Here is a 23,387-nt window from a genome sequence, read left to right on the forward strand (position 1 = left end):
TGCTAGGGTTTGAGTTCAGGTATGTGGTTTACCCTTTGAGTATTTAAATATGCATGTGGCAAATCTTGTGGCTCGAATATTTGGTGATGATACAATTATTGAAGAGTTTAATACTATTACGGATCATAATTATCTCAGATTAAGGGTTACCATACAGCTGGGGAACCCCCTCAATCCTGGTTTTTTCCTTGCATGTTGTGCAAACAAATTATTATGGATTCAATTCAAATATGAAGAAGTTTTTAAATATTGTGCACGTTGTGGTCGCATTGGGCATAATAGTTCTCAGTGCATTGAGCATATTGAAGATATTGTTCATAGTATCAACACTTCTCTTGAACATGTTATTCAACGAGGTTTTGCCGTCTTTCAAACACGAGGCTCCCGAGGATGCGTTAGGTCAAGTGCATCAAGAAAATGGAATTCATCCTCAGGGTGCCCCCATACAAGATCCGATGTTGCATGCAAATGGATTTAATGGAAATATTGCAACTACAGAGCTCGATGGGTTGGATCAAGTGCCTCATCAAAATGAATTTCATCCCCAGGATGACCCCATGCAAGATCCGATGTTGCATGCAAATGGAATTACTGGAAATGAAATAAATGGATTTAATGGACATATAGCACCAACGGATTTCAATGCTGATGTTACTGCTATCAATCACATTGGTGGGACTCCTCACAATGGGAATATTATTCCTAATGGCGCTGATCTTGAAGTGGAGCATGCAACTGATGGTAATCTTGTTTTCATTCCTATTGTTGATCATTTTCATAATAATGGTGATGCTGTTCCTTCTGGAGCTTTTCCAGCAACTACTTCTATGGTTAATACTTCTATAGTCAATGGCATTGCTCCTGCTCATTTGGAGGCTTTCAATAATCCTGTGCTCATGCATGACAATGATTTAGCTCAGCGTAATGGTAATGCAGCAATTCCTGAGAATGAACAGGTTAATTTCTTCCATCAAGAGATAAATCCTTCCGTTCAAAATGCAGGTGCTTCTATGAATTTTCAGTCTCCTCCTAACTTTGATGTTGCAACTAATGCTGCTCCTTTTCATTCCTCCACTTCAAATTTGAATCAGGGTGACCCATACTTGCTTTATAGAGGTCATGGAGAGATTGAATATGATTTCGATGAAACTGCTTTCATTCTTAACTCTATTAGGGTTCGTGTGCAAAATCAGGAACATCTTGCTTTTAGGGAAAATGATGAGCGTGGTTATAATCAATTTATTGATGCTCCTGAAGATGTCCTTATTTTCTTCCATGACCCTATTATTATCTCTGATATGGATAATTATGAGGCTGCTCAGCCTGTTCAGCAACATGGTTCTTCTAACTCTTCTGATTCAGCATTCTCTACCCCTGAGTGGCCGCTTTTTAATAGTTCCTCTAATTCTTTGGGTACAGATGGAACCTCTTCGGATTCGGATTCTTTGTTTCATGATGCCCTAAATGAGATCAATAAGACCCTTGCTTCACCACCTTTTCCTTCTGAGAACTTTCGTCCAGCTGCTGATTTTATTCCACCCCGTGTTGACAATGATATCATTGCAGCAAATTCTGGTTCTATTTTGCCTCACCCTGCTTTTTCTGGAAATATACCTTTCTCTGATAATGTTGGGCTTATTACGACTTCCCATGGGAAAGGAAAAGATTTGAGGATGGTTGCTTAAAGTTTGGGTCACTCGCTTCCTTTTTCTCTTGCATCTACTAAAAGACGAGCTTTTTCAGATCCGGAAGCTTATTGCAAAACTGGCTTGGAATTATATGATTATAATGAGGAGTTTGTCTCTACTACAAAGAGTCCAAAGAGGGTTAAAGGAGTCTCTGTTTTTTGTCCTGGTGAGAGCTCAAGGAAATCTACGTCTGCCTTTCACTTGGTCATTGCTGATGATGATATGATTGTCTCGAGTGCTGAATCTGATGATCATAGACATGGATCTGATGATGGTGTTGCGGGGGTTGAACCTAATCAACCCTCTTGTGCACCATGAGATGCATTTCTTGGAATTGTAGGGGCTTAAATGATTCGCTCGCCCCTACAATTTCTAAGTTGAGAGCGATGACCTATAATAACCATATGTATGATATTATCTTTCTGTCAGAAACTAAATGTAGTACGATGCATGTATCTTCTATTTTCCGCTTTTATGGGTTTACTCATCATGTAGGAGTCGATGCAGAAGGTTCTAAAGGAGGTTTGTGGGTTGGCTGGAAGCCCTCCTGGAACATTGAATGTATTACTAAGTGTCCTAACTTTATTATTATTAAGATAAATGAATGTGGAGGAAGTTTCTGGTATGTTTTTTGCATTTATGGATCACTAAAACGAGAAAACCGGGAATCTGTATGGCTTCATATAGAACACTGGATTTCACGTATGGACTCTCAATTTATTTTACTTGGTGATTTTAATCAAGTGGAATTTCGAGAGGATAAACTGGGAGGTAACAAGGGTTCTATTTTTGGAGCACAACTTTTTTCAGAATGGAAAGTTCGTAATTCGTTATCTGACATTGCTTACAAAGGACCGAAATTCACTTGGTGCAATAACAGGAAAGGTCATAAGCGTATTTACGAACGTATTGATAAAGGATTAGCCTCTCCTTTATGGTATTCTTTATTTCCTAACTCTGACATTAAACACCTTCCTATCCAATGCTCTGATCATGCGCCAATTATTTTTGATACGGGTTTTTTTGAACCTCATAAACGGAAATCGTTTCGAATGGAAGCATGGGCCTTTGAATATGAAGATTCACTGAGACTTCTTCAACAGGAATGGTTCATTTATGATAGGGGTTCTCCGGTTACTAAGCTATCCAAAAAACTTCAAAGAACTCGATCTATTTTTAAGGAATGGACGCTTGCAAAACGGAAATCATGGAATGAAAAATGGTCTGAGTTTGATGAAAGATTAGAACATGAACTGCAAAAAATCTTTGAAGGACATAATGAAGAAGGGTATAGGAAATGGCATGAAAATTATCTAGAATTCAACAAAGCTGCCACTATATATTGGAAACAACGAGCGAAATTACATTGGATAAAAGATGGAGATGCTAGTACTCGTTTCTTTTTTAACTCTGTCAAACATAGGCATAACCGTAGTCTTATCATAGGGATCAAGAAGGTGGACTCTTCTTGGACTTTTGATAGACAAGAGATCTCTGATATTTTTAATGACCATTTCAAAGGTATTTATGGTCTCCATGATGATCATGATTCCTTTCAGCAATATCAAGCTTCTCATCAGCAACTTTTTGGAGCTATTAAAACTGTGTTATCTAGTGATCAACAAGATTACTTTTCCTTTGTCTTTACACGCAAGGAAATTCGAATGGCCGTTTTTCAACTTGGGCCAACTAAGTCACCGGGACCGGATGGTGTTCCAGCTATTTTTTATCAGAAATTTTGGTGTCATATTAAGACCGAGGTGGAAGACGCTGTTCTCTTTATGCTTAATACTGGGACCATTCCCAGTGACTTCAACCGCACTGCTAGTGCTCTCATCCCTAAAGTTAATAGTCCGAAGACGGTCGACAATTTTCGTCCTATCAGTCTATGTAATGTTATCATAAAGATTGTTACAAAGTGTATCTCTAATAGGTTGAAGAAAGTGATGCCTATTCTTGTGGGAGATTATCAAAATGGTTTTGTTCCTGGTCGGAATATTGGAGATAATATTTTATTGTCTCATGAGCTTTTGCATCATATCTCTAAAAAACGCTTTGGGAAGCGATGTCTTCTAGCTGTCAAAATGGACATGAGCAAAGCCTATGATCGTTTGAACTGGAATTTTGTGAAATGCACTTTACTTTCCATGAACTTTCCAAGCAATTTTGTTCAACTTATCATGAATTGTATAACTTCGGTTTCCTATGAAGTTTTAATCAATGGTTCTCCGGGGAAAAGTTTTAGGCCAAAGGCTGGTATTCGTCAAGGGGACCCAATGTCCCCCTATATTTTTGCATTATGTACTGAAGTTTTGTCCCAATTATTGTGTGATGCACAAGACAGAAATCTCATGAAAGGCATTCAACTCTCACGCAATGCTCCCCGGATTTCTCACTTGCTTTTTGCTGATGATTCTATTTTCTTCATGGATGCTAAAATCTCACACTGTGTGACACTTATGGGCCTCCTAAATCTTTATGGAGATGCTTCTGGCCAACATATTAATGATGCTAAAACCACTATTACTATAAGCCCGAACTGTACTCTTCGGAATTATCGCGAATGTCTAAAAGTTTTAAAGGCACTAGGTAATAAGGGTATAGGCAAATATTTGGGATTACCTACGGATTTTGGTTCTTCAAAGAAGGAAATTTTTGCTACGATTTATGACAAGGTCCGCTCTAGAATTCTAAGCTGGAATAATAATTACTTATCATCTGCTGGACGACTCACTCTTATTAATTCAATTCTGTCTTCGCTTTCTCTTTTCTCCCTATCGGTATTTCAGATACCGGTAAGTGTGAGTTCGAAGATTAATTCTCTTCTCTCGCAGTTTTGGTGGGGTGGAACTGTAATGAGACAAAGTCTTAATTGGTGTAGTAATCTTTTTATTAATGCTTCGAAATCTGGTGGCGGGCTTGGCATTCGTAATATTAGGTGCCTGAATCAAAGTCTTTTGGCAAAAATTGGATGGAAAATTTTGTTTTATCCTAATAGCTTAATTGCGAGAGTTCTTGGACCCAAATATAAGATATCTTCACGCACTGTCTTGAACTCTTCCTTTGTTAAGCGAGGAACTCAATCTTGGGGTGAACGTGGAGTTCATTGGGGTCTTCGTTTGTTACGTAACCATTTGTCTTGGCAGGTTGGTTGTCCATCGTTTCTTGATATTTGGAAAGATAAATGGATCTATGGGTTATCTTTGGGACAACTTTTAGGCCTATCTGATCATGAAATCTATATGAAGCCAGCTCTTAATGTTTGCCATTTACAAAATGCTGATGGTACTTGGAAGGTTGATGTGGTTTACTCTCTTTGTGGTGAAACTATGGCCCCTTATATTCTCTCAATTCCCCTTTCTTCTGAAGACTTTGACGACAGTCTTTTTTGGGCATTAAACAAAAATGGCCGCTACTCAGTTAAAAGTGGGTATGCTGTTGCTTTTTCTCATCTTTGGTCATCAAAGGCTACAATTAAAGATCATAATCGTATTGATGCTGCTTCTATAGCATTTTGTAAAAATAGACTATGGGTGTTTCCCATTCAGGGCAAATGGAAAACTTTTATATGGAAATTACTATCCAACTCATTACCTACTGGTAGTGAAGCTAGTAAGAGGAATCTGCCCTGGAACTATCAGTGTAAGTTGTGTGCTTCTTTTGACAATCAGATTGAATCTCTTGAACATTTGTTTCGTGACTGTTCGATAGCATCGCATTTTTGGGCTGGGTCTCCATTGGGTATCCGCAGTTCTATTGGTGCTAACGTTTCTATTCAAGCATGGGTGATTAACTGGATTTCTTTTCTTATCAAGGATTCTTCACCCAATTCTTGTATTCTCTTTGTTAGTACCTTGTGGAGAATATGGTGTCTAAGAAATGATTTGCTTTATCGATCTGATTTGGTTATGGATTTCTCTTCGCAAATCACAACGCTTACGACGGATGCTATCAATAACTCAACTGCTGCTAAACACCGTCTTATCTCTTCTGCTAACATCTTTGCCTCAACTAATATGGACATTGCCTCAATTAGAAATCATTCACCTTTCTTTCTCATTGGGGATTCCCTATGTCCCAGCGCTATTCGTCTTAAGTGTGATGCTTCTTGGCGTTTGGATTTTCGGGCTTCTGCAGGTTGGATCTTTCTGGATTCACATGGAAGAGTCATTCACTCTGGACAGTCTCGGTTTTGGGCAGGTTCAGCTCTTCAAGCAGAAGCTACGGCCTTCTTACACGCTCTTTTGGATGCAGTCAATCAGGGTTTCTATCACATTGATGCACAAACTGACTGCTTATCCCTTGCTCTTCAACTAACGGAGTGTGTCGATGTTCATCAGGAGCTTAAATCAATCCTCTGTTCTATTACTTCTTTGCTTCCTTCTTGTCATTGTTGTTCAATTAGTCACTGTCCTAGAGTTGCAAATAGGATTGCTCATCGCCTAGCGGCTAATGCTATGTGCTGATTAATCCTAACCCTTCTGTCAAAAAAAAAAAAAAAAAAAAAATTATAATTGATACAGAGTATCGTTATTTTAATAAAGTTAGACTAACAAAAATATCATTTTGACGTTGACCAAAAATTATATCATTTGGTTACAAAAATAATGAGAATAACAAAATAGGGTACAATTAAAAAAACAAACATTACTAAAGAATGACACGTTGCGGCACTACGTTACGACACTACAAAAAGTTTAGCATTACATTTACATGTTAGTTCAATTTTTTTTATTTTTGGACTAAAAAGAGAAGTAAAAATAGAAAGGAAAAGGAAAAGTAGTAGTTAATAGACTAATTACTCATCTTATTCAAACTTTCATTTATCAAGCATTATTCAATTTAATAATCATAATTTAGTGCTAAAAAATTTCACCTATAAAAGAAAATGAATTGATAAAAATAATAGCACCTTCTTAGCAAAAAAAAAAAAAAAAAAAAATTAATGAAAACTTTTATGAAGAGTTAGAGAAGTCCTGTGATTTTCACGGGAAATTGTGGATGAGACTTAATTTAAGACTAAAAATTGGAGTTTAATTATCTTAAGTTATTAATAAGTGCTCCGTATTCGATCAACATAATAGACATTGATTATTAAACTAGCCTCTGCATTGCACGGGTCATAAAACTAGTTACTTATTCACAAGTCCACCTATCTCATTAATATTTTTATTCTTATTTCACCTATACCTCATTAATCTCAACAGATTGAGATATGTCTCAACAGATTGAGACATGTCTGAAACAAAGTGTAAGGAAGCTATGTACAAGGTACGAAATCCCCCTTATACTAAAAGAATAAGAGATCTCCCAAATTTTCCCGCCTAGATGAATTTGGCTATAAATTTTCATTATATCATATCTATAATTGAGCTTTTATTATATTATATTTACAATTAAATTATACTGAACTTTCCCTTTTCCACTAAGAAATACAAAATATTAATAGTAGTAAATTTTACAATTAAACTTCAAATTGAGTTAATATCAGTCGTTATAATTGTTATTTTCTTTAATATTCCTATCTAAAAAATCGTGCATTCGCGCGGGATTTATACTAGTAACATAGTAAAAGACATTTGGCGAGACAATGGATTCGATGATGTCAGTGAAAATGAAGATGAAGATGAAAGTGACAAGGAGGATGATAATATGGAAATAGATGGTTTGAAAAAAAATGTAATATGTATTTGTTTTTTTATTGTAATGTATTGTACTCGTAGTACTTAGCTTGTATAAAAAATTAACTTAAATAAAATGCAAAATTTTTATAAGTTCAGATCGACTTCTATAAGTTCAGTTCAGCTCTTATATGTTCAGTTCAGCTTCTATAAGTTCAGTTCAGTTCTTATAAGTTTAGTTCAGTTCAGCTCCTATAACTCTATAAGTTCAGTTTAACTCCTATAAATTCAATTCAATTCAGCAACTTGAAGTCCAAAAGAACAGGGCCTAACAGTACCTCATTACCTTAAGGATAGCGATAGGGCGCCACCGGGTGGTACCGAATCTCGGCGCCACCATAATTAAAGAAAAATAAAAATATAAAAATAATATATTAGTTTTCGTTCTTGCGCCAAAATTTTAAGGGTAGATGCGTAATTTTATATGTATTCATATGTATTCAATTAAAATTAATTAACCATACTAAATTTTATCAAAATTTTAACATCAAAACAATTTATTTAGCCTAATTTATACGGGTACTAAATTCATTGTTCATTACATTTCTTCATAGTTGTATTGTGTTCATCATCTACTTTTACATCTCCCGAAAAACGAGTCAAAGTAGAATGGACACAAGCTTGACCTTAACAAATCAATTTACACAAATCTTTGCCGGTGTGGTTCGTTGTTTATTATCTTATCAACTCCCTACCATGTAACCATGCTGCCTTCTTCACAAAACAACCGTGACTTCATCACATCACCATGGCCATGGCTGAAACCGCAATTGCCACCACCAAGGTCACCCGCACAAGAACTCTGTCTAGAAATGTGGCACTACTAAATACTCTGTCTAGAAACGTATAGCACCACCAAACTAAAGCTCTGTGTACTATCATTTCCATACTAGCTAGCAACATGCCTAGGTGTTCCTTGAACAAACGTGTTGGTTGGTGTAACTTCCGAATATCTCCACAAAAATGGGCAAAAAGTTAGAAAATTCAACTGATTGGTTTTACTATTAATTATGATTATAGTTATAAAAGGTTAAGTTCCTAAATTACCCTTTATTATTAATTAGTTTGAAATTTTAATTTTAGTGGAGGGAAATGAAAATAGCTATGTAACTTACGATAATACCCTCGGTGGCGCCCAATTTGAGTACCACCCGGTGGCGCCATCTCATTTTCCTTACCTTAAAGGCATTAACTATCAAATGCTTGTGCTACGTATCAACTCTTACACAAAAGGATTTTCAGCTTCTTGGGTATCACACTAGTATACTTTTTTTAGAGGGTTGCCAAAAGTTCCCGAATACGGCTATATCATGGCTGATACATGACTGATATGAGGCTAATATAGCCGCTGCCGTGCTTGATCGATACAGTATATGAATTGATATAAAACACAATCTGCAATAAACCGCCATATCGAACATACCATTTCATAGTACCCATTACCCAACCACAATTTGCAACCGTTACTGTAATCAACAACTTAATATCATGTCTATTATGAGGCGAGGAGATCTGATTTATGAAACAAAATGACTATATATGATGGGTTAAGCTAAATACTCTAATAGATAGAGTGCAAACTTAAAATTTATAGACGAGTGATGCAATGGAATTGTATTACAGTCGGGGTTGCAGTTGAAAGTAAACTGAATTTTCCTGTATCCATGCTTTTTCGATGCAATGGATTGATTTTGAGACATAAGGTTTAAAATCATTCTATATGCTTCATGTACCAGTTTCTTCCTGTACTTTAGTCAAGCAAGCTGGTAAGGAATGCATGCAGCAAGCCTATATCCATGAGTGTTGTGTCAAACGCGAATATAGGCCTAAAGTGAAGAGTCAAAATAACTTAGGATATAGCCCAATAATTATTTTCTCAGATCTTCGGAGGCTGACCGTAATGATGGTCCATCACTGTCTCCGGAGGCTGACTGTAATGATGGTTTTTGGCTGTCTATGTTGTTTATTGTAACATGTCCAACTGGACTTTGTGTATTGTGTGAGGATTGAAATGATTTACTTCTGTATGCTTCTGTGACAGCGCTCCCTTGCTACAGACCTCCTCCATAAGTAACCTTCGTTCCATCGAGAATGCGAACCTTGTTGGTGATATTGGAGACGGTGTAAACAGGCTGGAGGGAGGACTTGGGTGGCGGCTGAGGCAGAAGTAGGGATGCCGTCAACCATTATTGCGACAAGAGTGTGCGGCGGTGGGAGGACGGCCGTAGAAGGAGGCGGATCTGCTAGGGTTAGAGATTTTAACCTAAGCTAATGATTTAATGTACGTTTTATTAGTTATCTTTGATTCAACAAGTGGTTAATTTAAAAGATTTTCCAAATGTGAAAAGAAAAAAGAATGTTGACTACTTAACTAACTAAGGATTAAGGAATCTCTATTTTTTCTCTTAAAATAATAATTTTTATAGTTTAGTTAAAGACTTGTAAATGTATAAGTACACGAATATAGGAGATTGAATCTTCCTCAGAATCTAAACGAATTTATGGATTCTTTATAACACATAACCTAATTATCTTACTCCCAAAACATTTTACCTACGCTCAAATAATACATCTTATTTCATCATCAAATCTAATTCCATTTTCATCTTATTTCATCATCAAATCTAATTCATCATCAAATCTAATTCCATTTTCATTTGTTCTTGTGCATTAACACCGAGTATCCTGTTTTCGGCATCATTATGTCTAATTATTCCGGGCAATTGAAGGCTAATCGTGAATGGAAGGTTTTAGTCATTGATTTTGATCCAATTTGTCTCAGGATTCTTGAGAAAATGCTCCAAACTTGTAATTATCAGGGTATGTATTCATTTTCATGTATTCTTTTGTCTCCGTCATTTATTTACCCATTTTAACAAGTGAATGTGAATGAATGGAGTTATGTACTATCGTTTTTTATTTATTCGTTTTATATTTATAAACGCATGGTGACTGGTGAGTGTCTCACGACCTTTTATCGTGACATAGGGTACAATTTGAGTCCTTCATGCTGAAATAATGAGAACGACTAATTAAAATGTTGAATGGTCTGTATTTTATAGTGACCACATGCCAGAATGCAGAAGAAGCAATAAACTTACTCAAAGAAAACGATTTTGATATCATGATGGTTGAAGTTTATATGCCAGATATGGATGGATTTGCGTTTATTAAGCATATCTGCGAACATAAAGAACTCCCTGTTATCGGTATGTCTTATTAATATTGAATAGATTCAATAATTATGTGCAAGATGAATTAAGAGTAATTTATTGTTACATATAAAATAAATAATGTGTGACACATTATATAAAATGAGGTTGCTACCGGCCGCCTACAAAAAAAATGTTAAATATATAATTTGCGACTGATTTAGGATATTTGCTTGCAAATAATTAGGATTGGAAATGGTTAATTATTTAGGGTACTCCGTATTATTAATTAATTTATTATGGCGGGTGTTTGATTTTTTTTGTTAATTATTTAGGATATTTGCAAGCAAATAATGGGACTAGAAATGGTTATTTAGGGTATTTCGTATTATTAATTTATTTATGATGGTGTGTGTTTGATTTTTTATTTATTTTTGTTAATCTATGTTATGCAAGCAATGTCGTCTAATGATGATGAAGAAGTAATTAAGAAGGGATTCAAAGCCGGAGCATGTGATTATCTAGTTAAGCCAATTCGAGTCGAAAGTGTAAGACATGTATGGATGAATGTGTACAGAGCACAAAGGCTTGGTTTGATGAAGAGGGAACAATCATGGAGTAGTTCAGTGACCAACATGATTAATGGATCGTCGAAATCGGGTGATTATCACAAGATTAATGATGATAATAAATCTACAAGTGATGGTGAAGATAGCAAATGTGTTAAGAAGAAGAGGAAGTTGATTAACAATAATAATCAACAAATTAATGATTATGTAAATACAACCACAAAAAAACCAAGGGTTATTTGGACTCCTGAACTCCATCATAAGTTTGTTGCAGCAGTTAATCAATTTGGGAATTCAAGTATGCTTCTAATTCCTCTCTTTTCCATATCGTTTATTGGGATACGGTCTTTCAGAAGACCTACTGATTTCTTAATTTCTTTTATTATTTTGTGTTTATGTTGCTATTGTTAAGTTTTAGGTAACATGATACTCACATTTTCATGTAAAATATTACGATTAGTTAGATCACTTTATGTCCCTTCTTTTATACTTTTATTGCTCTCTTTCTTCAGTATATGATTAGCTAAGTCTCTCTTTAAGACGGTAAGTCCCTAAACACCATCAGATATGTTTTCAATTCCATATATTGGACAAAATCTTTTATTAGTCCCTACATTTCGTCACTTCTATTATATTTGTTCCGTTTTAATTTTAAAACATATATTACCAGCTTAACAAGAATTTGTGTTCTTTTTCATAACTCAAGGAGCGTTACTATGCACTCCTTGAGTTATGTACTAGTCTTTGCAACTTATACTAATTAAAAAAAATACTTGTATATAGACGACTAGATGAGCATATAAAAACCGTCATATTAAAAGTTAACATGTACTACGTATTGTACAATTTCTTTTGTAAGCGTATTATTAATATTGAATCATTTTATTAAGTTTTTGATGTGAACAATATTGTATGGTGGTTATTAATTTATTATCTTGCTAATCAACTAAGGTTTTTCAATGAGTGAATTAATTTAAATGTAATTTAATGCAGAGGCTGTTCCGAAAAAGATTTTAGAATTAATGAATGTTCCTGGTTTAACTCGAGAAAATGTTGCCAGCCACCTACAGGTATTCTCTATAATTCAACTTACAACAAATTATTATTATTATTATTATTATTATTATTATTATTATAATAAGATCGTTTCATATGATAATTAGCACACACTTATAATAATCCGATCCGATGTATTTGAAATGCAGAAATACAGGCAATATCAAAAAAGAGTGGAGCAAAATTCTCACCAACAAAATGGTCACACAATGAACTTTATGTCTTCAAAAGAACAATGTTTTCAAAGGCATAATATCCAAGCTCAAGTCATAGCAACTTCTTCCCTACAAGTGAGAGGCTACCCATCTCAAAATGACCTATTTGGAAGGGAAACCCTAACACATAGAAAACATGTTAGTAATGTTAATGAGGTTGATCATCAAATGCTATCTTTTCACCATGCTCAACCCCACCAAACTACTATAGGCCAAATTGCGAACGCGACGGATATTAACTTGGCCATTGTTGAGCATGTTGAAGGTAGTAATGTCATCTATCATCCTCTTGCTTCATATGCTTATTCAAAAATCGACTCGAAGATACATGTTGTTGAAACTCCTTATAATTGGAGTACATTTTCTATGGAAGATAATCTTAAGAAAGAAGGACAACAATGTGCAAATTATGCATATGAGAATGCATTGGATTTGAGCTACAATAATGATGCCTCACTTTATAATGAACAATTGGATCACAATGCATATGGGTGTAGTTGAGGCTTGAAAAAGGTAACTTAATGATTTTCTCATTTTCACATTATGTTTATTGTTTAACTTGTTTATATTATTATTGTTATTGTTCACTACAAGAATTCCAGTCTTGGGCGACCTAAATAGGCTACTTAAAAGCATAGGCGACTAGGCTTTGCTACTACATCTGGACGGCTGCTTTCGGTCGCCAATTTATGTTTAGCGACTAAAATCGGTCGCCTATTTTGATCGCCCGAACACAGAATTCTTGTAGTGGTTATTGTTTGTTGTCGTCACCGTTGTTGTTATTGAACAAATTAAATTAACAAAAGTATTGTTTTTGCAGAATGGTTTTGAAAAAGCATACTGATCTTTGAGGGTGCGTTTCAGAAGAAAAATTTAAGTTTTGTAGATAATTTTACTTTTCGCATTATTGTACATTCTTTCTCTTTCAAGACTCTTATGGTCATTTGTGGATATGTTTGAAACTCCTTTTTGTAAATTTTGTGAATGGTACTTTGTTATGCATTTGCTGTTAATTAAGAAATTCTTTTTTTTACCTATAGGTATAGATATACTTTGATCATGTTGGCTTCTTATAAACGAGTTCTTATCAATAAGGCACTGAGAAGTCTAAGGCAAAATGTTAAGCTAAAAAAGCACGACCCATATAAGGTATGAGATGCTCTCAACGCAATGACAAAACCAGGAATTGAATCCAGCGGGAGTAAAAGGGGTAATAGTATAAGGGATACTCAAAAAAATTTAGAAACCTTTAACTAAAACCTTTGCGATTTATTCGACAGCAAAGGAAACGACTCTGCTAACCCCCTAACTCCACCACTATCTCGACTTAAGGCTACATTGATGCACATATATCTACTAGATATTGTCTACTTGGTCTCCATTGGCAATGGGTGGGATATGGATGGGGTGGAGCCATATACATATCCATTTAATTTATGGTCATCCATATCCCACCCTCATCCATTTAATATTTTTTCATCCATCCATATCCATATCCACCGGGTGAAGCGGGTGGAGCGGGTACCCGTTGGATATTTTTACAGCGTATAAAATTTAAAGATAATATATCGTAAAACAATTGTGGCGATAAAATTAAATGGCATACATAATTCAAGTAACAATATGTGTTAGCAAATAGCAACCTAGTATATATCCAACAACAAAGTCATTTTCAAAAAGCAAGTGACCATACAAATACGCCACGCTAACTACAAAGAAACCACCAACGCATTATATTATTGATTAAACTAACAAAAGTAAGTTACTTTGATTAGTGAAAATAACAATATCCACATAAATACAAGTTTTACTTTTCCTAAATAACAATATGATATTAAAATTAAGTAAAATTTCTGATAAAAAAAATATATTTTTGAAGGGAAATCATTAATGACCTAAATAATTATTAACTTAATAAAAAATTAATTATAAATATTAATTTCGGATATCCACAGAGTGGTTAAGCGGGTGAGAGACGATAATCCATATCCCACCCTAAATTCACCCATATCCATATCCTACCCTAAATTCGAAAAAAATTCGTCATTCATATCCCACCCATTTAATTTCGGGTGGATGAATATCCACAGGGTAAGGGTGGGACTGCCATCCCTAGTCTCCAAGTATTGCATTATTTTCATATCCTCTTTTTTCTGTTTATCTTTTTCTAACACTTGGTCTCCAAGTATTCAAAGATTATTTGACCATATTATTATTGGCATCCTTTCATAAACAAAAATAAAATACTTGGCCGCCAAGTTTTCATTGGCAGCCTTAAAACAAAAGTTTACCTTTTTGTCCACTTTGGGAGTACACTGTACTAGCCACTAGGGAGCTTATTATCTACCGTATTTACTTTTAAATAAAATGCTAATGATTAGAACGGCCGTATTATTTCTAGAGGTATATTCCTATTGGAGTAATATTTGGAGATACTTTTACTTTTTTTTTTTTTCGGTATCCTCAAAATATGAGGAATTATTATGAAATGTGTACATATATAAAGTTAACTTCATATGTAAAAACGGAGCTGGTAACTCTTATATAATGAAAACAATAAAGTTATTAGTAAAAGGGTTCATTTAGGTCAGTTCACTTTTTCTCTAAAATTACAAACCAAAACTAGACCTGTACTCGGGTCGGGCTAGGGCCGGGCCGGACTCTCCTTGTCAAACCCGGGCCAGGCCAGGAGGAAGGGACGGGCTTGGCCGGGCCCGGGCCGGGCTGGGATATGCTTGACCTGGGCCAGGAGCAGAGGCGGGCTAAGGCCGAGCCTGGCTGGCGGGCCTTACCATTTTATTTTTTTTATTTTTTATTTTTGCTAAAATGGTGGGCCAAGGCCGGGCCGGGCCGGTTCAGGCCAGGCTGCATAAAATAACGGGCTAGGACGGGTCGGGTCAGTCTGTGCTGATGATCAGCTCTAACCAAAACAATAAATCGTTTCCATTTCAAAGATGATGCATTTCAACACAAATGCTTTGTCGAAACAATTCCATTCACCAAACCGCATTATCAATATCTTAGTTAATCAAAACCTAAATGATAGAATGCTCGATTTTTCTGTTTTTTAGTTTCATCAACCCTTAATCTATGAGCGAGTTTTTTCATGAGATTTTAGACAATGAGCGAGTTTAAGTTCACTTTTATCTAACTTAAGGACTAATACTCGTAATTTAAAACATTGAATTCAGTCTCACATAAAAGCCGAGAGCTTAATTATCACTTTTGCGATTTTCTAGAATATTTTATTTACCACTCATGTAATTTAAATTATCTTTTTTTCCATTTTTTTCATTTTTTTTAAAAAAAGGTAAATTGGTTTTTACTTTTTACAAAGTAGATAGATACTCGTATATAAAGTGGTGAACCCTGAAACCATAAACAAGTCATAGAACAAGGCCTCCCAATCAATCTGCCATACTTCTCTTCTACCAATCTCTCACAACACTTAACCTTCACCGCCGCTTCTTGATTTTTCTGTCACCCTTTTCTCTTTTATCTCCTTCACCCTTCTCATCACAGGTTTTTAATTCTTTCTTTTTTTGGGTATTTTTTTGTTCTTCAATTAGGGTTTCTTCTACTATTAAATTTGATAAAAAAAATTCAACTTTTTGATGTTATTTGATTATTTCTGCAGGTTTTTATATATTTGGCTTCGTGGGTTTTGCTTAATTTTCCAATCATGGCTACAAGTAATTAACTTTTCATTGTTTTTTGCTTTTTTTTTTTTGTGCTGCTTTATTGTTACTGTTGTTTTCTGAAGTTTGATTATAGAATAACGATATCAACTTTTTGTTCTTAAGGGGTTTATTAGATTGATTGATCTGTTTGCTTATATTCGCTCATTCGAATCGTTTGTTTATCTTTGATTAAAATAATATTGCAATTAGGTAATCAAATGATTGAGACGGAAGGAGTAATTTCTGAGGCGGTTCTTTAATGAGATTTTTACTGGGTGGTTGTGTTTGCTGTGTATAAGTATGTAAGTGATTGGCTTTTATGCAGGACTTCAATTTGAGAACAATTGTGAAGTGGGTGTCTTTTCCAAGTTAACTAATGCTTATTGTTTGGTTGCGATTGGCGGTTCTGAGAACTTTTACAGGTGGGTTAATCGAAATTTTGAGTTTGTATAAGCTTAGTTACTTTGGTTTCTGTTGTTCTTGGATATATTTTGGATTCTGATATTTCTGCATTCTTGCAGCACATTTGAATCTGAGCTGGCAGAACATATGCCTGTTGTGAAGACCTCCATTGCAGGGACTAGAATTATTGGCCGGATGTGTGCCGGTGAGTAGTGTGGAATATAATTCGATGACATTAATGTTTCATTTTTTTTAGTTGTTGTTGCTTACATGGATTCCGCTGATGAAATGGCAGGTAACAAAAATGGTCTTCTTGTTCCTCACTCCACAACTGATCAGGGTGAGTTTTGACTACTGAACAATGTATTTACATTTGTAGCAAGCTTAATGAACAATTGTCATAGTCGGGACTGTTGTTTGGTTTTGCTATCAAGCTTGACGTGTTTCATTTGTAAAAGAGGATGGAGTTCTTGTTAGGTATCTAGAGTATTGACACTGCGTTATATGTATATGTTGTCATCCATAGCTTTCTACTTCTTCCTCATGTGAGGGTTTTGCATTCGGTATTGACTTCTTGTGTGATACTCTAATGGTGAGGAAACATCATAACATGGGTCGGAGGTTGGTGGCGTTACCTGGTTACCCCTATGTTAATAAAGAGACTTCCCGGATGACGCGTAAACTCCACACATGGAAAGAAAGTAGTTGACACTTGCTTGCTCTTACAAATAGCCTTGCTGTTCTTGTTTAGTTGGAGGCAATTGTTATTGAGTTTTGATTTTTCCCGTTGTCACTGTCTAAAGCATTTGTTTATCGCTAGTGAGCATTCCGTCTATTTTTGTTTTTTGATGGGCATGGTTATGGGTATAGCCGTATAGGGATATCAGTTCTCATTGGGTTAAAGAGTAAGTGGGAAGTATTTGTTGGAACAACCGAACAAAGTAGTCCTAAATAATTTTTGCATCCTATCACAAGATTATCCTTTTTCCCATATTGATATTTGATACATATGCATTTACAGAACTCCAACACTTGAGGAACAGTCTACCTGATGAGGTGGTTGTACAACGCATCGAAGAAAGGTTGTCTGCGCTCGGAAACTGCATAGCATGCAATGATTATGTTGCTCTGACCCACACAGACCTTGATAAGGTATAGATCACTATCCATTTTTCTTTTTAAAGTACGGTGTATTCCGTAATTACCACCAAAACGCGATCTACATCAGTTCTGAATGAATGAGTTTGATGTCGGCATTGTTTATTCTGACATGTTTATTGCTATTAGTTGAGGAGACCATACTTTTAATCAGTGTTCAGTATTCAATTTAGATATCTTTTTTTGCCATAAAGATTTAATGACAATTTCGTGGGTTCCATTCTCTTGAATTCAATATTCAGTTGATTACTTCATGGAGCTTCTTAGAATGCAACCTCTTTAGATGACAAAGTTTCAGCTGAGTTTATTGTTCCACTCTGAGTCTCCGATCCAGACCTTATGATGATGATTGATCGTCTTTTTGTTGGAATTTCTTCAGTTCTCCAAATCTCAGCACTTTAAGCTATTTAAACTCCTGCAATTTGATTTTTCGGGTGCTCTTTCCCAAGAGTCTCATCTTCTTTTTGTTTGTTTTAGTACACTATTTTACTTTGGGCGACTCTACTATTCGTATTACTTTGTGTACGTGTGGCCGGCAGTTGGCATTGCCACATTGGTGTGGACGGCTCATCATTTGAGACCAGATCGTGTGAATGATCGTGCGCTACCTTTCTTTTCAGGAAACCGAAGAAATAATAGCTGATGTCCTTGGTGTCGAGGTTTTCCGACAAACTATTGCCGGCAATATTTTGGTGGGGAGCTACTGCGCTCTTTCCAACAAAGGCGGCCTGGTACAACTTCTTTCTCGTGTTCTATCGCATGTTTTTTTTGTGTGTGTATATTTTTCCCTATGGAATTATTATCAGAGCATTACCCAGTAAATGTATATCTAATTGCAGGTCCATCCTCATACATCAATTGAAGACCTTGATGAGCTTTCAACCCTCCTTCAAGTCCCGCTTGTGGCCGGGACTGTGAACCGTGGAAGTGAAGTAATTGCAGCTGGGTTAACCGTGAACGACTGGACTGCGTTCTGTGGGTCTGACACTACAGCCACTGAACTATCAGTGATCGAGAGTGTTTTCAAGTTGAGAGAAGCCCAGCCTAGTGCTATCGTGGATGAGATGAGGAAATCCTTGATTGATACTTATGTTTGAAATTACTTGGTGTCTTCGAGTGCTTTAAGTTGCTAGAATGATGTAACGATGATGATATCGTGTTGTGTTTTTCCAATTTAAACTGTTTTGTGAACAAGAGTATCTTTAATCCTTGCAACGGGAAATTTATTACTGTAATTCTAGAGTTGATGTTGTAGCATGTAATCCTTTTTTAGTTTATAAGCATGAATTTGGTATCAAAGTGAGCAGAAGCTTCACAACAGGCCAGTTTTTAAATAGAGCAGCGCAACAAAATCACAAAACCAGAAAATTTGTGTTCATTTTACTCCATATTTCTTAAGCTTTTTGGAAAATGACATGTGCTTCGAGTTCTCGAGCATGCCAACAAAAACTCATAACCTTAAATCTAGCTTCGTCAAGGTAGAGGAGAAACATATAGATGAAGATAAATGTGATCAACTAAATCACAGTCAATCAGAATACACAAATAAGTAATATTGGAGAGCTGAAAGAAAAGTGCAAAAGAAAATATTATCGTAATACTTCAAATTTCGACACATTGAGATAAGTACATAAATTCTAAAATTCACGTATACTCACGACACATTAAGATAAGTACATAAATTCGAGTATACTCTGTAAACGAATGGGTATATAAATTACAGTATGTATCAATCAATTTTTATCTTACTCCGTTAATAATTTCTTTTGGAATGACAATTGGAATACTAGCTAATCATACCAGTATACCACCAATTTATTATAAGTTTTGACTAAAACATACTTTTAGGTATAGTTATAGTACATATATGTACTCCGTATTAATTATAAATATATTTCCTTTGTTCGAATCATTTCCCATGTTCGACAACTTGAGTGTCGGGGTGCTCGAACTCACAACCGCAACAATATGCTTTTGGATTAAGCTACTTATTATTATCCGGGGAAGTGGTGATTGACCCCCATAACTTTGTACAATTGTGAAATCAACCTCCATAACTTTCAATTGGAGTGATTAGGCCCCATAACTTACATAATAAGTGAAATTAAACCCCTTTGTCAAAATCTCACGAGAAATTTAATTTATCATATCACAAAAATAAAAATGGTTTTGTTCTTATGAAAAATACGAAATAAATTTTTAAAAAAGTTAATAAAAAATTAGCGTAAATTAGATAAAATAAAATTAAAAATATTTTACAAAAATCAAACCCAATTTATTATTTTTATATAATGTACAGATTTTTCAAATTTTTGTTATATATAAACTATAAAGTACAGATTTTCCAAATTTTTGTAAAAAAATTCCAATTGTAAATTATTTTGTTAGGTAGTTGTGTTAAAATTAGAAGTTGGAATAAAAGATTTTCATGACAAAATATAAAATATATAATAGAAGGGTAAAAAAAATATTCAAATTTTTCTATTTTTCAACAATTAAAAAAAGTTTATACATAAAATTGTTAATTTTTTTTTCCAAAAAATCACACCGAATTTTACTATTTCGTATTTTACATAAGAACATAACTATTTTTACTTTTGTGCTATGATAAATTGAATTTCTCGTGAGATTTTGATAAAGGAGTTTAATTTCACTTATTATGTAAGTTATGGGGCCTAATCACTCCAATTGAAAGTTGTGGGGGTTAATTTCACAATTGCACAAAATTATGGGGGTCACCGAAGATGTCTTAGTCTAGTGGTTAAGACGGAGGTATTGTGGACAATAGGTCCCAGGTTCGAATCCCCCCTCCCCTCTATTGTAATGCGACTAAGTGCGCGCTTCGATTGACCAAAAAAAAAAAACAAAGTTATGGGGGTCAATCACCACTTCCCCGTTTTACTATCGGATACCACCTACTTATTATTATCTCGTATAATTAATTAGATCTGATAATTAGGAGGTTTATATCAGATCTCATTATATTATCTTTAATTAACTAATTCAGGTACGTTTTGTCATCCAATTTTTATTTTTTTTTAGTTTTTGTGAGTTGATTTTGATTTGCATATTTAAAGACAACTTACTTTATAATGGTAACTTGTACTACGACTCCGTTTTGATACGCAATATAGATGAAAATAATTTTACTCAATTTATGATTAAATATACCAGGAGCCATGTTCGTTGTCCTTTCTCTAATTTGGAATGGCCTAACTAAAGTATGCCTCTAATTTACACGTTCTATGATAGATTTTTGCAATCTTAATTTGATAAGTTCTTGTGTATACTGTTTTGCTCGTGATAAGTATATTGCTTTGCTTGTGATAATCAAATGAAGAAATTTGCTCTACGCGACTGAGTATTTATGGGATCTCTTTGTGATTGGTATAGGAAATGTCTCTCTCTCTCTCTTTATGAAATAATTATCATTGTAAATCAGTAAATCACGGCGGATTATGTGAAATTACATCTACTAATAAATCTACTTATGTCTATAATATGATTACTAGTATATATCCCGCGCAAATCTGCGGTTTTTTAGATAGGAATATTAAATAAAATAACAATTGTACAACTGATATTAAACTCAATTTGGAACTTAATTGTAAAACTTATTATTATTAATGTTTTGAATTAATTGGTGGAAAAAGGGAAACTTTAATATAATCTAGTTGTAAAAATTATATAATGAAAGCCCGATTACAGATATGATATAATAAAAGCCCAATTACAGATATGATATAATAAAAGTTCAATTATACCCAAATTTATTTAGGCGGGAAAATTTGAGAGATCTCCTATTCTTTTACTATAAGAGGGTGATAGACCGTTCCATCTTAAGGATAAGAAAGAATTTTTTGGCTTTTTGTTCTTATAAAAAGAGGTAAAGTTGACTTTGAATATAAATAAATAAGATATAATTAAAAAAATAAATGTGTTACTTCTCCGTTGATTGGGGACCAAAAAGGCAAAATTATAATGGGTAAGTTTAAATTTGTGTGATACATACATATATCTTTGCTACAATCAAGAGGTTTATAGGGGCGTTTGGTTGGAGGTTTATAAGAAAGGGAAAGAGAAATAAAGTTATTGATTTCTTTTGTTGGTGTTTGTTTGACACAAACAAAGAGAGAATGCAATTCCCTTCCTTACCCCTTAACCCATCTAATTCTTTACCCCCCATCCCCCTAAGGTATGAGATTTCATTACCCTTATTACCCTTCAACCAACTTATTTACCTACCACCTCACTTGCGGCTCCCACCACACCGGTCACCATCAAGACGTCATAGCCGCCGCCACCACCACCATCACCACCGCCACCACCAAAACCACCACCACAGCCACCCCACATAGACCACCACCACAACACCACCGCCACAACCACCATGACACCACCATCACCACCAATCCACCACCACAACCACCCCACCTAAACCACCACCCGCACACCAAAACAAACCACAACCCACCACACTTTATTTTCTTGATGTAACAAAACAACTAGTTAAGTTTTAGGTAATCCATTACCTTTCCCCCTCTTACCCTTTCTAATTTCCTTTCCCTTTCTCTTTCTTTAACCAAACTCCCCCTTAATTCCTCGAGAATTATTTAATATTTATGGCATATATCTTTGCTTAATTAATGAGTTGGCAACATCAGTTGAGCCTAATCTTTAGATCGATTGAATTTCTATACAACTTCGATTAGAATAATGATTATACATCAACTTATATCTCTTACACATGCATTAACCATGATAATTGGCCATTGTATTTATCTCCGACCTTGATTACGGCACTTGAATGTTGCTAAAATCATGATGTATATGAAAACTATCAATTATATATGTATATTATTAGACTTTGAGTTTACATATATGACCAATAATTTTTTTTTTTTTTGAAATCCCAAAGATGGGATTAATTCATTCCATAAGAATCAAAATGAACAAGATCAACAACGTAGCGTGGAAGATCGCCAAGATCCCAAAGTTTACGACCGCTATGAATCGCACTTAACTGAGCTAACTCGTGCGCTACCCTATTTAAATTTTTGAGAAAGGACATATCATATACTATTTTGGATCTGAACTTCTAAAAGAATTATTTTATAAAGATGAGCAGGTAAGATATGTTCATATTATAACTTTGCCCTGAAGTTCAAAGTTTTAAAGGGGTGTATAACACCAACTCATCAATACAATATATTTAGATTGTATAAGTGTAAGTGGTCAGAAGTCGACATGTAAATGCTAGCGGCCAGAAGTCCACGTCTATGAAAATATGAACCGCTATTAAGTTTAAAGCAGTCTTTATGAAAGACAAATTTATTTACGAAATGATTCTTGTTCACCTGAAGTTGAACAATATAATGAGATATGAAATTTGATCCATTCCTTGAAGTGAATGTGACATCTCATAAAGACTTTTTCTGTAGCAGAGATCGAGAATATGGCGCTATGATAAGCAGGGGCGGATTTATAGGGGGTGATAGGGGTGAACCCTCACCCCCATTAATCTTGAAACAAAGATATATGTATATTTGTGTGCTTATATTTCATTAAATCTTAGTGGTTCAGTGGTAGATTCAGTCTTTCACCCTTGAGGCAACCCGGGGTCGAACCCCTACAAGTGTATTTTTTTTACTTTTACTTTAAAATTGCCTATTCACCTTGCTATCACTCAGCCTCTCAACTGCATTTTTTATTTTTACTTTTAAATTTGCCTATCTGCATTTTTACTTTTACTTTTAAATTTGTCTATTTGCTTTGCTATTGCTCTC

The 23,387-nt window shown here is 34.9% G+C and overlaps 3 protein-coding genes across 3 annotated transcripts; all 3 read left to right on the forward strand.

Moving 5' to 3' along the window:
- Nucleotides 1-2,134: 2,134 nt before the first annotated feature.
- Nucleotides 2,135-6,154, forward strand: LOC141589883 (uncharacterized). The gene has a single exon (XM_074410503.1). The coding sequence runs from the start codon at nt 2,135-2,137 to the stop codon at nt 6,152-6,154; it is 4,020 nt and encodes a 1,339-aa protein (XP_074266604.1).
- Nucleotides 6,155-9,853: 3,699 nt separating this feature from the next.
- LOC141590973 (two-component response regulator ARR2-like) lies at nt 9,854-13,382 on the forward strand. The gene is made up of 6 exons (XM_074411473.1): nt 9,854-10,189; nt 10,432-10,578; nt 10,978-11,388; nt 12,084-12,160; nt 12,296-12,874; nt 13,182-13,382. Exons 1-5 carry the CDS (start codon nt 10,072-10,074, stop codon nt 12,860-12,862), a joined length of 1,320 nt encoding a protein of 439 aa, XP_074267574.1. The 5' UTR covers nt 9,854-10,071; the 3' UTR covers nt 12,863-12,874; nt 13,182-13,382.
- Nucleotides 13,383-15,725: 2,343 nt separating this feature from the next.
- LOC141591980 (eukaryotic translation initiation factor 6-2-like) lies at nt 15,726-18,900 on the forward strand. The gene is made up of 8 exons (XM_074412509.1): nt 15,726-15,883; nt 15,999-16,053; nt 16,367-16,463; nt 16,563-16,648; nt 16,739-16,783; nt 17,465-17,595; nt 18,222-18,332; nt 18,441-18,900. Exons 2-8 carry the CDS (start codon nt 16,044-16,046, stop codon nt 18,696-18,698), a joined length of 738 nt encoding a protein of 245 aa, XP_074268610.1. The 5' UTR covers nt 15,726-15,883; nt 15,999-16,043; the 3' UTR covers nt 18,699-18,900.
- The last annotated feature ends 4,487 nt before the right edge of the window (nt 18,901-23,387 follow it).

This window comes from Silene latifolia, chromosome 7 (genome assembly GCF_048544455.1).
Source record: "Silene latifolia isolate original U9 population chromosome 7, ASM4854445v1, whole genome shotgun sequence".
Taxonomy (NCBI): domain Eukaryota; kingdom Viridiplantae; phylum Streptophyta; class Magnoliopsida; order Caryophyllales; family Caryophyllaceae; genus Silene; species Silene latifolia.